Genomic DNA, 16,222 nt, shown 5'->3' on the forward strand with positions numbered 1-16,222 from the left:
AAACGGGCTTACCAGGCCCACTGGGCCATCACGTGTTAAAAGTGGGGTGGGAGGGCATGCACATTGAATTATGGGTGTGGGCACACACGTGGGCAACTTCCCCACGCTCCCCACGCTTTTGGCACATGACGGCAAAAAGGTTAGCCATCACTGCCATATACCATTCTGGACCAATCGCTGTCCAGTCTCCTCTTGAAAAAGTCCAATGTGGAGCACCCACACCCACCTTGGAGGCAAGGTGTTTCAACCAATTAATTGTTTTCACTGTCAGAAAATTTCTCCTACCTTCTAAGTTCTAGGTTGGGTCTCTCGTTAATGATCTTCCTTCTAACCATTACTTCTCATCCTACCTTCGGGTACTTTGGAGAATAAGTTGAATTCTCTGTGACAACCGCTCAAGTACTGGAGGACAACTAAGAAAGCTCTTCTCTTCATTAGGCTAGATATACCTAGCTCCCTTAATCTTCATTTCACAATTTAGTTGATTCCCTCTTCTTTGTGACAGCCCCTCAAGTAGTAGAAGACAGCTATCATGTCACCCTTAGTTCTTCTCTTTATTAGACTAGACATACCCAGTTTCTACAAACATTCATCTTACGATTTAGCCTCCAGCCCCCTAATCATCTTTGTTGGTCTTCTCTGCAGTCTTTCTAGAGTCTCAATGTCTTTTTTTTTTTTTTTTGTATCATGGGGACCAGAACTGGAGGCAGTATTCCAACTGTGGTCTAGTCAATGCAATATAAAGCACGTCTATTACTTCACATTATCTTTTCCCGTTTGCCATCCATAGAGATGGGTGGCACAGTGGTTAGAATGCAGTACTGCAGGCTACTTCTGCTGACTGCCGGCTGCCAGCAATTCGGCAGTTTGAGTCTCACCAGCTCAAGATTGACTCAGCCTTCCATCCTTCCAAGGTGGGTAAAATGAGGACCCAGATTGTTGGGGGCAATAGACTGATTCTGTAAACCACTTTACAGAGAGGTCTGTAAAGCACTGTGAAGTGGTATATAAGTCTAAGTTCTATTGCTATCTTCAACTAGCCTGCTAAATATACTGTTCTCTTAAATCCCATTTCTTTGTCTCCCATTTTCTGTTCCATTTCTGCCATATCTCCATCTTTTCCTCCTTCGTTCCCTGTTTCTTTTTTCTTTTTTCTTTTTGGGACTCTTAAAACCTATTGCCTTTTCCTTCCTCATGCATACACTGAGTTCCCTTGTGCACTTTGCCACAACCTCCACGTCGGTGGAAATGGGTTGACCACACTTCTTCCGAAAGTTAGCAGTAAAAACCCTGGATTTATGCACACCCAGAGAAACATTACAATGATTTCTAAAGAGATCTACATACTTGATAAGCTCTTTCTGGTCCATTGAAGGGAGCAATATTATCTAAGACGTGCCGTCTTCCTATCATCAGGCCGTTTCGTCGTCGCAAATGACGCCGCTACAAAATAAAACCATGTTGGCCAGAGAGTTTAATCATATCTTTGTGCTTGTTATTGATTTAGCCATTGTTCTGCATCATTATCTTTCCAGCAACAAAGCCCCTACAATTACTTTTCACATCCTTAGTCAAGCACCAAATTATGAAACAAGGGCAGACGCTCATAATGGGTCCCTGAGGTAAATTACGGGACGGTGATTGCTTGCTTGCTATCTCTCATTGCTTCCAGACAACAATTTCTCCCACAATCATTTATTGGAACACATTCAGGACAATTACGGCGTACGAGTGACCTGGATGGTCTAAACGTTACCTCAGAAAGTGCTTTGCTTATGATGGGCCACCTGCTGTCATCTTGGCTGCCAGCTTTTCAACTTTCCCTTAGATAGATCAGAACACTGAACAGCTTGGTGTCATTGAACATCAACCATGCTCCCTTCTGCTCTGGGGACTATGGATAAATGCAGGTGGCTCTTTATGAAGTGACCGCTTTCTTCATGATGGATGAGACGACTTCGTAAGCTGTTTTCCCGAGCCGTGGTGACTTCATAACGGATGAGAAACCTGGAGAAGCAAGGAAAAAAGAAAATACTTCATGCTGAAAATGTCCACTGCTAAGCAAGACAATTGTTCAGAGAGTTTTACTCTGTTTTATGATCTTTTTTTGGTCACAGTTGTTAAGTAAAAGAATAATGCATCCAGTTTTGGTCACCAAAAAAAGAGATGTTGAGACTTTGGAAAAAGTGCAAAGAAGAGCAACCGGGATGATTAAGGGCCTGGAGACTAAAACATATGAAGAACGGCTGCAGGATTTGGGTATGGCCAGTCTAGAGAAAGAAAGGACTGGGGGAAACATGGTAGCAGTCTTCCAGTATTTGAGGGGCTGCCACAGAGAAGAGGGGGTCAATTTATTTTCCAAAGCATCAGTGGGCAGGACAAGAAACAATGGATGGAAACGAATCAAGGAGAGAAGCAACCTAGAACTAAGGAGAAATTTCCTAACAGTGAGGACAATTAACCACTGGAACAGCTTGCCTTCAGAAGTTATGGGTGGTCCATCACTGGAGGTTTTTAAGAGGAGACTGAACAGCCACTTGCCTGAAATGGTATAGGGTCTTCTGCTTGAGTAGGGAGTTGGACTCCATGGTCGCTTCCAGCTCTATTCTCATTGAGTAATTGAATGATTGAGTGATTGAATTGCAACCACTTAACAACCATTCAAAGTTAACAATGGCATTGAAAAAGTGAGGTACAACTGGTCCTCCACTAATAACTGTTGTAGAATCCCTGTGGTCACATGATCAAAATTTGGGCACTGGGAAATTCCCATGCATTTATGACAGTGGCAGCATCCAAGGGTCACATGATTGCCATTTGTGATCTTCCCAGCTGGTTTTCGAAAAGCAAACTCCATGGGGAAAGCCAGATTCCCTTAATGACTGGATGATTCACTTAACAACTGCTGTATTTTGCCAAACAACTGTGACAGCAAAGGTTGTAAAATTGGATGCAACTCTTTTAACAAGCGCCTTGCTCAGCAATGGAAATTGTGGCATCAATTGTTGTCGTAGGTTGAGGACTACCTCTATTCCTCTCCTGGAATAAGAGTCAATTTCTTCAAATATCTGAAGAGGATTATTCATTCTTAGACAACTCTTTTTCAAACTAACTGTATCCAGACTTATCAAGACTTATCAAGACTTATCAAGACTTATCAGACTTACAGTAGTGGCCAAAATTGTGGAAACCTTTTGGAAAAGTGTATTTTCTAAAACTAGCTAATAACACCACTTTTTTTGGGGGGGGGAGTAGTACCATAAAATTATATATCAATGGAAAACTAATTTAATCAAGAATGTAATGCAATCACTTTTATGAAGGATTTGCTATTAGAATAGCAGTTAGTGTATAAAGAAGTAAAGTGAAACACATAGAAAAAACAAGATATACAAAAATTATCACCACAGAAAAAAACAGATATACAAAAATGATCACTATGTCAGTTAATATTTAGTTGAGTAACCTTTAGCATGAATTACAGCCTTACAACATCTTCCCATGGAGTGAACCAAGTCTTTTAGTTCTGCAGCTGTTATAATGTGAAACCAAGATTGAAGGATTGCTTCTATTAATTGGGTTTTATTGCTGGGTCGCTTCTAACTAAAAAGTTTCTTTAGTCGGCTGCATCAATTTTCAATTGGATTAAAGTCTGGGCTATTCCCAGGCCATTCCAGCAGTGGAATATGACTATCTTGAAATTCCAAAAAAAAAAAAAAAAAAAAAAAGTGGTGTTATTAGCCATCAAATCTCAAAAATACACTTTTCCCAAAAGGTTTCCACAATTTTGGCCACTGCTGTAGATGTTTAAGTTTATAGTCCATCCTTTTTGACCTTCTCAGTTACATTTCACTTATTTTAATCTGAAGTAGGGAAGTTGAATCCATTTTAATATAGTAGAACATCAATGCTTCTTGTTAGCTTCAAATCCTATTTCCATCTAGTTGTCATTCACCTTCAGTTTTCAAGGGTCCTTAGTGCTCTCTGAGCTTGCTTGCTTTCTTGCAGATGTTTCATGACCCAAACTAGGTAACATCATCAGTGCTAGTGAGGAGTAGGGTTTGCTGTCAGCTGGTGGCTCGCCTGAGAGTGTTGGTGGAGGCGGTCTTAGAGATTCTTTGATTGGGCTGTTTGCTGTTGGCTTTGGCAGTTTCTTGATTGGGGTATTGTTTACTTCTTGATTGTTGGTCTGAGGTTAAACTTGGAGTTAATCTATACTGATCTATATTTACTGGTGGAGATGTGCTGGGGTCTTTTTGTTCCCCTTTGGGCTGGATGATTGTCTCTTTTGCATAGTCTATAGATGTTTTTAGGGACTCAGTGGCTAAGATGCTGAGCTTGTTGATAGAAAGGTTGACAGTTCAGCAGTTTGAATCCCTAGTGCCGCATAATGGGGTGAGCTCCCATTACTTGTCCCAGCTTCTGCCAACCTAGCAGTTCGAAAGCACGTAAAGAATGCAAGTTGAAAAATAGGGAGCCCCTTTGGTGGGAAGGTAACAGTGTTCCGTGCACCTTTGGCGTTGAGTCATGCCGGCCACATGACCACGGAGACGTTTTCGGACAGTGCTAGCTCTTTGGCTTTGAAACAGAGATGAGCACTGCCCCCTAGAGTCAGGAACGACTAGCACATATGTGCGAGGGGAACCTTTACCTTTTTATAGCTGTTATTAACATCTACGTGTCTATTGATGGCTGATTTGTCAGAGTGCCAGATTTCTAGAAATTCCCTGGCATTTTTGGACTTGCCCTGGTCAAGGATGTTGTCACTGTTCATTTGCAGTGGTATGTTATCACAGTGGTTAGGGAATGACTTTTCTTGAATTTTGTGGGAGGCCTGTGCCTCCCACAAATCAGATCCTAAATGCTTCAAGGGCATTTTGGGACTATTCTACAAGAAATTGAATTTTTGTTTGTTTTCTTTCCTTATGTTGGAAGAAATAATAAGGTCCAGTTCCAATCCGGGAGCAAGGCACTGGAGACAAAATGGAGGCTGGAGCTAGTTGGAAAAAAGGGTCCATTTATTGTTGAACAGGAGCACATGTTTGTGGTGCAACTGACCACATGGAGTTGAGAAGTGGGGGGTATTTATACCTTCTCCTGGGCTTTGCACTTGAACTTCCTGTTCCTGTGCAAGAACATGTATTCTATTGGCTGTTATAGCTGGCTCTGTAGGTTGTCTGAGCTAAGTTTGGTTCAAGTTTGGAGGGTGATGCAATGTCCTTAGGAGATTGTGCAATGTGGTGAGCTTTGCTCCTAGATGGTAGAGGGTTAATCCTATTATGTCCTGAAGGGTGATGTCTTAATCCCATCACCCTGGAGCTGAAGGTTTTGTAGATGGACTGGCCCAATCTTTCTCAATGGGCACAAAATATCTTCTGGGGGCTATTAAGAAAGGTGGGAGCTGCTTTCCAAGAGCATGTTTCTCCATTTCTCCCTTTAGGGAAATATAATATTCTGCCTTTTTAATATTTCTCAAAATATTTCATCCTTCTAGGAGAGAGGTGGGTGCTAACCTATGATTTCAGTTCAGATCAACTATTCTCGTAATGATTTCTATCACTGAGCAAAAGTCATATGTGTGTGTGTGTGTGTGTGAGAGAGAGAGAGAGAGAGAGAGAGAGAGAGAGAGAGACAGAGACAGAGACACAGAGAGAACAAATTGGGAACAGCAGGGGGATAAGATTTTCCTGACAAATTGGGTGCAAGAGGTTTTTATACTAGATGCATTCAAACATATGGTTGATCCGTTATTATTTTTTCATTCTTGGCAAAATTGAAAAGAAAGATGAAGGCAAAGTTTTCCCTGCGGGGATAAAGTCTTCCAGATTTCAGATGAATCAGCTCAGGGATATTCATACAAAAGCTTCCTTTACAGGTTTTCCCCCTCCCTTCCTTAAGCTGCTAAAAGATTTGGAGAAATTGTGGAACAGGAAACGGTTTGGAAGGAAGCACTGAAGCAATCGATGAGCAGTTACTGGAAGGGAAACTGCAGTCTGGCTGTTCAAGAGAAAAAGGGACAGGAATGCAAAAGAAAAAAAAATCTGGCCAAGGAACTTGTGTTGAAACATAAATATCCCTTTTGCAGCTCCCAGAGCATCCCGAAATGAACGGGGTCAAGTTGGGTTTTTTTTTCTTTTGTCTTGCTTCTTTAGAGGTCCTAAGCTTTGCAGGTACATAAGGGACCCATAGCAGCCATTATTAATTGCACTTCTCCAGTTCTGCAACAATGACTGATGCACAACACCAAACTTTAGTGGGTAGAATTCCTTCTGTGTTACGGGATTTTTGTGGCAGCCTTAGATTATCTCCTTTTATAGTCCCAACCATTATAGGCAAACAATGCTAGTAACAGACATTTATAATGCCTTGGTAAAACCATGCCTGCAATACGCTGCATCGAGTTTTGGTCACCACGATATAAAAAAAAAAGAGGTTGAGACTCTGGAAAGAGGGCAGAGAAGAGCAACAAAGATGATTAGGAGGCTGGAGGCTAAAACATATGAAGATTGGTTGCAGGAATTGGGTATGTCTAGTGAAAGAGAGAGGGGGAAGAGAGAGAGAGAGAGAGAAAGAGAGAGGGGAAAAGGGGGGAGGGAAAGAGAGAAATTATATTACAAAAGTTTTTCTTTTTTATTGTTGCTAAACATAATATTTCAAAAGCAGAAAGAAAAATGAAGGGGCATGTTATTTAGAATAATAGGGTTTGAAGGGACCTTGGAAGTCTTCTAGTCCAACCCCCTGTTTAGGCAAGAAACCCTACACCACTTCAGACAAATGGCTATCCAACCTCTTCTTAAAAACTTCAGTGTTGGAGCATTCACAACTTCTGGAGATAAGTTGTTCCACTGATTAATTGTTCTAACTGTTAAGAAATTTCTCCTTATTTCTAAGTTGCTTCTCTCCTTGATTAGTTTCCACCCATTGCTCCTTGTTCTACCCTCAGGTGCTGAGAATAGCTTGATTCTCTCTTCTTTGTGGCAGCCCCTGAGATATTGGAACACTGCTATCATGTCTCCCCTAGTCCTTCTTTTCATTATAACTAGACATATTCAACCATTCTTCATATGTTTCAGCCTCCAGTCCCCTAATCATCTTTGTTACTCTTCTCTGCACTCTTTCTAGCGTTTCAACATCTTTTTTTACATTGTGGCCACCAAAACCGAATGCAGTATTCCAAGTGTGGCCTTACCAAGGCATTATAAAGTGGTATTAATATTATTAATATTATAAAGTGGCATAAAAGTGCATTTATCACATTTTTCTTAGAACAATTAGCTGAACTCGTGAGTTGTTTATCATTTTTTTAGGTAGTAAAACCTCATTATTCAGGTTAAATTATTATGTTGGCACTTTGCGATAAATAAGTGGGTTTTGGGTTGCAGTTTGGCTACTCAGTCTCTAAAAGATTCTCATCACTGGTCTAGTTTAGTGAAAAGAAGGACTAGGGGAGACATGATAGCAGTCTTCCAATATCTAAGGGATTGCTACAAAGAAGAAGGAGTCAAACTATTCTCCAAAGCACCAGAAGGCAGGACAAGAAGCAATGGGTGGAAACTTATCAAGGAGAGGCCCAACCTAAAAATAAGGAGACATTTTTTGACAGAACAATTAATCAGTGGAAAAGCTTGCCTCCAGAAGTTGTAGGTGCTCCATCACTGGAGGTTTTTAAGAAGAGATTGGACAGCCATTTGTCAGAAATAGTATAGCAGGTCCAATTTTGAGCAGGGCTGTTTTGAGCTGTTTGAGCAGGGAATTGGACTAGAAGACTTCCAAGGTCTCTTCCAACTTGGTTATTCTGTTTATTTCCTCTGAGAAAAGATGCAAAGATGCAAACATGGTGGACATGTTCATAGAGAGTACCTTAAATTGCAAAAGGCACATTTCAAATAGCATAATATCATGTGTGTGCATGATATTAGTATTTTAATGGGTTGATTTCTCTTATATACCTTTCTCTAGACTCCATCTTCAATTATAATAGAATAAAGAGTGGCAGGATGGATAAAAACCTACAATGTGGTGCAAGCTTTTCAGCATAATAAGTCCACAACAGTCTCTCTCTTAGGTCAAACTTAGCTGAATAGAGTCAGGTGATCCCAAATTAATCATATCAAATGTAATATGAATACATTGGGGGGGGAGATATAACATTCGGATCAATCCTGACACATCCCTCTTTGTAAGAACATTGTGAGTTGATGTGCACGTACCTAAATTAGGAACCAAGACTACAACCTTTGTTCTGCTGTTTTGCTTCCCTGATGAATGTTCTTTTCAATCCTGGTTTGCTTAAGTAATGATTAAAAAGTTAACATTAAGAGCCGTGGTGGCGCAGTGGTTGGAATGCAGTATTGCAGGCTAATTCTGCTGACTGCCAGCAGTTCAATCCTGACCGGCTCAAGGTTGACTCAGCCTTCCATCTTTCCAAGGTTGGTAAAATGAGGACCCTGATTGTTGGAGACAATAGGCTGACTCTGTAAACCGCTTGGAGAGGGCTGTAAAGCACGGTGAAGTGGTCTATAAGTCTACGGGCTATTGCTATTGACTCAGCCTTCCATCCTTTCACAGTCAGTTAAATGAGGTCCCAGATTGTTGGGGGCAAGATGCTGACTCTGTAAGCTACTTAGAGAGGGCTGTAAAGCACTGTGAAGCGGTATATAAGTCTAAGGGCTATTGCTATTTCCACTGTAACAGGAAGCTGACCGGAATCAAAATATTAAATGGCGGTATGCAAAAAGGAAAGACCAATCATCTCACTGGAATTTGCAATGGACCATAATGGCTAAGGATGCTGTAGTAGGGCTAGTTTATTAATTAATTAGTCTTAAGGCCATATCAAAGAAAATAAAAATAAAATACAGGATATAATTCTTGGGTAAAATTAATAAAACAGAATACAGAAATAAAATACCTGTGTTGTAATCAAGCATTTGGATAAACACATCACCATTATTTATATTTATATTTACACACACACATATACATATACATATACATACATATATATACTTTTCACCAAAATGGTACCTATTTATCTACTTGCCTTTGCATGCTTTCAAATGGCTGGGTTGGCAGGAGCTGGAGCAAGGGCGGGAGCTCACCCTGTCACGTGGAGCTCAGGTCTCAAATATGGGCTGCAGGCTTTCCAGCTGATAAATCCAGCACCTTAACCACTGAGCCACTGCCCTTCCTCTCACAACATATAATGCTGCTGGAAATGTAGCATCTAAAACATGCTAGGCGATGTGCTTCTGGTTTATTTATATGACTATAATTACAATGTATTGAATTAAATGGTATTCATTTAAGATTCTGTAATATAGGTACTTAGTTTCTCTTTTCAAGAATAAACTGGAGACTGTCACCAGATTAATGCTTATTTCCTTTTTTTTTTCATGATTATTTTCTTACAAAAGTAACAGTCTATGAACCTTTCAATGAATTTGTTCTTGTTCTTCCTGATCATCTTTACAGCAGACTTAACTGTGTCCTTTTTTCTGTCCCAGGCACATTGTTGTCTGTGGCCACATCACTTTGGAAAGTGTGTCCAATTTCTTGAAGGACTTCCTACACAAGGACAGGGATGATGTCAACGTAGAAATTGTCTTTCTGCATAAGTAAGTACCTTCATGTCACTACTCAAAAAAAAAAAAAAAAAAAAAAAGGTCATGTGGGGCCCTAAAATCTGTAGAAGAGAATTGAAGTCCACATGTCTCAAAGTTGTTAAGGTTGAGGAACACAAAACTAGAAGATGCCACCTGCATTGGAACATTGGATTTGGTGGCAATCTCAGCAGGATGCATTGAGAGGATATCCAAATTGAACTCCAGGTATGAATTAGGTGGGCTTACATTTTTCCTGACTACAGTAGTGGCCAAAATTATGGAAGCCTTTCGGGGAAAGTGTATTTTTGAGGTTTGATGGCTAATAACACCACTTTTTTTTGGAGTTTCAAGATAATCATATTATGATTATAATATAATATAATATAATATAATATAATATAATATAATATAATATAATATAATATAATATAATATAATATAATATAATATAATATAATATAATATAATATAATATATCATATCCCATTGGGGGATTTTTACATTGAAATAATTTTAATAAATTTTAATCGGATTTTAATTGTTTATGTAATTTTTGAATTGTTGAATGTTTTCTTTGTAAGCCGCCCTGAGTCCTTCAGGAGAAGAGCGGCATATAAATTACATAAATAAATAAATGGGAAATGGCACTATTCCCAGATGTCCGGAACTTCCAGGACATTTTTCGCCCTCCTAGAGCCTCCACGCAGGCTTACCTGGCATTGAAAATGGACCATGTGGAAACTCCTGGGAGGGGTGGGTGGGGTGAGCAGGGCCAGCCAGTCCTTGCAACTACCGGTTCGGCGAACCAGATGGAAAATTAGCATCCGCTTTGCCTGAACTGGCTGAATCCCATCCCTGCTTTCAATGCCTTATATCTTTGAAGTAAAAGATAAGATCTCATTAAGTAACTAGAACTTTTTTGAGCTTTCCATATGAACTGGAAAAAAAAAGATGGTGTTGCTTTAAGTCATGGAATCAAATCAAATCTGTATTATAGTCACAGACCAACATAACTGTTTCTTTAATGGAGCTCAGTGTGCCTCTTAAAGCAGTCACCATATATTTTCCAGGCTCAGTTGGAATGCTGAAAAAAAGTTGGCTGGCCTTAGTGAATAGCAGAGGAGTGTTATGCTTTGCTGAGATTTCAAGATGTTTAGAGTTTAGTTTATTGATTAGCCCATATCAAAGTGCAGAGTTCCAAACATAAATTATTACTAAAATCCGATAAAAAAAACAATTTAAAATGAAATTGGATCTTTGTTGAGATTTGAAAGAACACCTCCAAATCATTTTTGGAGCATGCTTTGTATGACTTTGTGGTTTAGAGACCGAGAATTCTTTTAGGATTCTTAAAAGGGGTCCCAATGGGAAAATTTGAATAGGATTCTTCGAACAAGGAGAATATTATGAATGTCACTCATGCCACAGAGTACTCCATCATCAATATCACTTAAACAAAGTTGGCTGTAGATCTCAATGAATTTTTATTTTCTATCGTTTTGAAACTACAAGTCTTCTACTTGTGGCTCTCCGTGTCCATCTATCCAGATCACAAATGTCACCCGTCAAAAGTAAGGAACCACAAAGGTGTATAAATCAGTTAAAATATATAATAAAACAGAGAAAAGGAATAAACACATCACTAGAAACATCATTGGGCAGCAATCAATATATCATGAAAATCATAATAATAAAAAAAGGACTTAAATAGTGAAATTTTAACAATAGTTTAAAATCATTTTCAAAACAGGTGGGAAAATTGAGGTATAGGCGTCACATTATCATTAAAGTTTCAATAGTGATTGAATAGGAAGACCAACTCTGGAACATTGTTCAGTAATTTGAACCAGTCACATATTTCCAATTTAAATCTACAAAGATGTACACTGAACAGAAAACAGAACACAAAGAGAAGAGGCAGGGTATAATTCTAAGTAATTAAAAATGAATTTATGTGTTTGGGTTCAAGAGAGCTATAACATTAATTGCCACTCAGATCTTTGAAGAGTATGATAAATAAAAGCCTTTCTTTTTGTGGCCCAGCACTCTTTCTCTCATTTTGAAGAGACCCAGAAAGGTCTCAGATGAAGCTCTAGATAGGTTAATAGGAAGGTCTAGATAGGTCAATAGGAAGGTCTAGATAGGTCAATAGGAAGGTCTAGATAGATCAATAGGAAGATACACATAAATAACACTTGACATGTTGTTGACATGGATCCATGTTTATTAAAGCTCCTGTCAAAATAAATATGTTAGTCTTCAAGATACCACAAGATCAGATACAGCACTCAAGAGGCCAGAACTTCTGGATTGATTCCTTTGTGAAATAAAGTCTAGAAAGAGTGAGGCACATGTTTTAGTTTGCAGGAAGAATTCACATCTTTGATGAGAATAGCGGAGAAGATTCTGATAAATTTTGGGCTTCTGTGTCCTGCTGACATGTATCCATTAAATGATGGATGTTGATGCACGAACAGACAAGGGCATCGTCTTTCTCAGTTCTGTGATTTTATTACTTGTAGCATGCAAGAAATTTGTAAACACCAGTTTATACACTACCTTTAGCACAGAAGAGAGACTAGAAAATACAGTAAGCAAACTAAACAATACACTTAAGGTTTTTTTCCCTCCCCCCCTTTTTTTAATAGTTGGACCACAATTTTTCCATGTCAGTCTTAATTTCCTGAAAATGCCCTATCAGCAGCCATTAATGCTTAAAGAACATGCGGTTACCATAAAACTCACTTCTAATAATAACTGCCTTGGTTTTTAGATGAGATAGGGGTGTATGTATATGTATATGTATATGTATATGTATATGTATATGTATATGTATATGTATATGTATATGTATATGTATATGTATATGTATATGTATATGTATATGTATATGTATATGTGTATGTGTGTGTATATATATATATATATATATATTCGTTTTCTCAGGTTTTCGCGGGTGTTTGTATGTAGGTCTTTGGTTATTCGGGTCTTCTCCCATGTAAAATTGGAAGTGTCTTGGCGACGTTTCGACGAAGTCTCATTCGTCATCTTCAGGCTGGTGTTCTCGGCTTCGTGCTTCCAGGAGCAATGTGAGATCGCAGCTGTCTCTTCCTTTTAACTGCTAGTGGAGGTGTGAGCTGATTGGGTGGGAACTTGGCTGTGTTCTGATTGGGTGGAGGTGTGTTCTGATTGGTTAGGGGCTTGGCTGTGCTTTGATTGGCTGGGGTTGTGTTCTGTTTGGGTGGGGGCTTGGTTGTGCTCAGCTTAGTCTGAGTTGCAGGGGGATTTGAGCTGGTGAGCTGCGTTGTTGTTGTTTGGCTTCGTGTTTGTGGCCGTGCGAGCTCTTCATGGTGGGTGTCAGTCTGCTTCATGTATGGACTGACACCCACCATGAAGAGGTCGCACGGCCACAAACACGAAGCAAACACAAACACGAAGCCAAACAACAACAACGCAGCTCACTAGCTCAAATCCCCCTGCAACTCAGACTAAGCTGAGCACAACCAAGCCCCCACCCAAACAGAACACAACCCCAGCCAATCAGAGCACAGCCAAGCCCCTAACCAATCAGAACACACCTCCACCCAATCAGAACACAGCCAAGTTCCCACCCAATCAGCTCACACCTCCACTAGCAGTTAAAAGGAAGAGACAGCTGCGATCTCACATTGCTCCTGGAAGCACGAAGCCGAGAACACCAGCCTGAACACCAGAACACCAGCCTGAACACCAGACCTGAACACCAGCCTGAACACCAGACGAATGAGACTTCGTCGAAACGTCGCCAAGACACTTCCAATTTTATGTGGGAGAAGACCTGAATAACCAAAGACCTAGATAGATAGATAGATAGATAGATAGATAGATAGATAGATAGATAGATAGATAGATATAGATATAGATATAGATATAGATATATAGATACACACACACATGCATACATACATACATACATACATACATACATACATACATACATAGAAAAATACAGTTTTGATCAGCTGGCTGCTATGACTAAATTGAAACACTCTTGTGTCGGTTCTTGTCCTGTCTGTCAAAAATTTCAAAGAGATGGGATTAGGCAAAACTACAGGATATAGGAAAGTGCAAAATACACAAAGGAGTTGTTTTTCAACTGCTTCAATGTAAACTATGAGTGACTGCTGAAAACGTCACATAGACAGCTACTAGCATTCAGAAGCAACCTTGTATAGAAATGAATAGAACAGAACAGAATGCAGAATGGAAGGGAGGGGAGGAGAGAGGAGGAGAATTAGGATAGGATAGGATAGGATAGGATAGGATAGGATAGGATAGGATAGGATAGGATAGGATAGGATAGGATAGGATAGGATAGGATAGGACAGGACAGGACAGGACAGGACAGGACAGGACAGGACAGGACAGGACAGGACAGAAGAGAAAATAGACTAGACTACACTAGACTGGACTGAAATGGACTGGAATAGGATAGGACAGGACAGGACAAAAGAGAAAATAGACTAGACTAGACTACACTAGATTAGACTGGAATGGAATGGAATGGAATGGAATAGAATAGAATAGAATAGAATAGAATAGAATAGAATAGAATAGAATAGAATAGAATAGAATAGAATAGAATAGAATAGAATAGAATAGAATACAGAATGCAGAACAGAATTCTTTATTGACCAAGTGTGATTGGACACACAAGGAATTTGTCTCCACTGCATAAGCTCTTGTAGCAGGTCCTTGTTAGCTATGCTTCCAAGGAACAGACAAGTTTTAGGGTAGAGTAGTAGAAATGATCAATTTAGTCTTCCTGTGAGGGATGTGTGTGTGTATGTGTTTGTGTATTTATTTGTATCCCACCTTTATCATTTATACAAGGCGGTGAACATATCCAACACACTTTCCTCCTCCTGAGAGAGGAGAGAGTGACTGGCCCAAAGTCACCCAGCTGGCTTTCATAGATAAGGCTGGACTAGAACTCACGATCATCCAGTTTCTATCCTGGTGCCTTAACCACTAGGCCAAACTGGCTTGCCGCAGCCTGTGATCAATTCATTATAAGCACCACTATAATTGGACCCAGTATATGAGTGTATAATGTCTGTTTATGCATGTGTGTATATATGTATATTTGTGTGTGTGTGTGTATAGCAGAATAAACTTAATTCACCTTTTCAGTAAAATTAAGCACTTGTACAATATGCCTTTGAGTGCGACGTCTTTCAAAATGCATCCCCTCCACTAATTCCAGAGAAAAAGGGAGAACACAATTGAAATTCTGAACGTAATCTACTTCCCTGATGATTTTTTAATCGTTCTGACCCGGGGATGAAGAGAGGGGTGATATTTGGATGAAAGTGAAAGCGTTCTGGAGAGCTCGTAGCTGCAAAGAAAAACTGAAAATGATCATCTACAAAATAGATGTTACGAGCTGCTGCAAAATCTGTTAACCTTTTGGAACCGTTCGAGAAATCAGTTTTGTCTTTCTCTTTCTTTCTCTCTCTCTTTAAATTTAGTATCTCCCCTAACCTTGAGTTGGAAGCTCTTTTTAAACGGCACTTCACTCAGGTGGAATTTTTTCAGGGTTCAGTTCTCAATCCGCACGACTTGGCTAGAGTAAAGGTAAGGAAAGGTTCCTTTTTATTTTCTACCCCACCATTTGGAGAAGAAATTGAACAAGCAGGGTCTAAAAATGCAAACTGATTTTAAAACCCGATTCCATTTCCCAAAAGAAAATGGGAGGCATATTGTCCCATAAAGAAATCTAGGAACTTCTTGTGGACAACAGGACTGTTTTTCCATTTCCATGGCGGAATGGGACACCTCGCTGCAGCCAACTTGCCACAGCCAATTTACCACGGGACAACTCACCATGGCCACCTCGCTGTAGGACAACTCGCCGCAGAACAACTTAACAATTCCATTTCATTCATTGGAAATAAATAAATAAAAATGCTTTTAATTTTCGTCATTCACCTTTCGTTCTGTCCTTCCTTTCTTTAATGATCCTGTTCCACCATTTCTCTGACATTAGTGTAACTCTTGTCCTGCAGCGAGTTGTCCGGCGATGAGTTGGCCATGACGAGTTGGCCATGGCGAATTGTCACAGACCCTTTTCCATGGTGCTTTGGCAGAAATCGTACCATTCTAGTCGTCAAACTATATCGATGGGTTGCAGCTTAGGAAGTCCCTTCAAGTTCAAATTGGCTCAGAAGAAATGGCACAGAATTATCAGCTTTTTGGACCGTTAATCCTTCTGGAATAAAGAGATCCTGTTTTATAATAAGGTTCTTTAGAAAAAGAAGAAGGTGGATAATGCAGCGATAGGCGAACAAGTTTAAGACTGAAGTGGCAACAGTTCAGAATTCTGCTTTTATGAATGGGCTAATTGTTCTGAATATAACCCTTTTCTTATAGAATTTCAGCAGAATAACTCAATGGGGCCATGGCTGTCTCTCAGTCTAACCACAAAGCTTGATGTTTAGACCTTGAAAACTATATGTGTATATAAAATAGAAGCTGGAAGTTGTTAGGCTTTGGGCACAGTGTTATTCATCCTTGGCAGATGGGTAAACTTTGACTCCCAGAATTGTCAGTAATGGCCACGCTGGCTGGAGACCTGG

The 16,222-nt window shown here is 39.7% G+C and overlaps 1 protein-coding gene across 24 annotated transcripts in view; it reads left to right on the forward strand.

Moving 5' to 3' along the window:
• The window catches only part of KCNMA1 (potassium calcium-activated channel subfamily M alpha 1), a 640,154-nt gene that overhangs the window by 429,484 nt on the left and 194,448 nt on the right, over positions 1-16,222 (forward strand). For all 24 annotated transcript variants that reach the window (XM_087871898.1, XM_087871899.1, XM_087871900.1 and 21 more), the window contains exons 10-11: positions 9,507-9,617; positions 15,116-15,221. In XM_087871898.1, coding sequence (XP_087728024.1) covers positions 9,507-9,617; positions 15,116-15,221 — 217 coding nt within the window. The remainder of the gene's footprint in view (positions 1-9,506; positions 9,618-15,115; positions 15,222-16,222) is intronic.

This window comes from Pantherophis guttatus, chromosome 6 (assembly GCF_059756535.1).
Source record: "Pantherophis guttatus breed Tessera chromosome 6, ASM5975653v1, whole genome shotgun sequence".
Lineage (NCBI taxonomy): Eukaryota > Metazoa > Chordata > Lepidosauria > Squamata > Colubridae > Pantherophis > Pantherophis guttatus.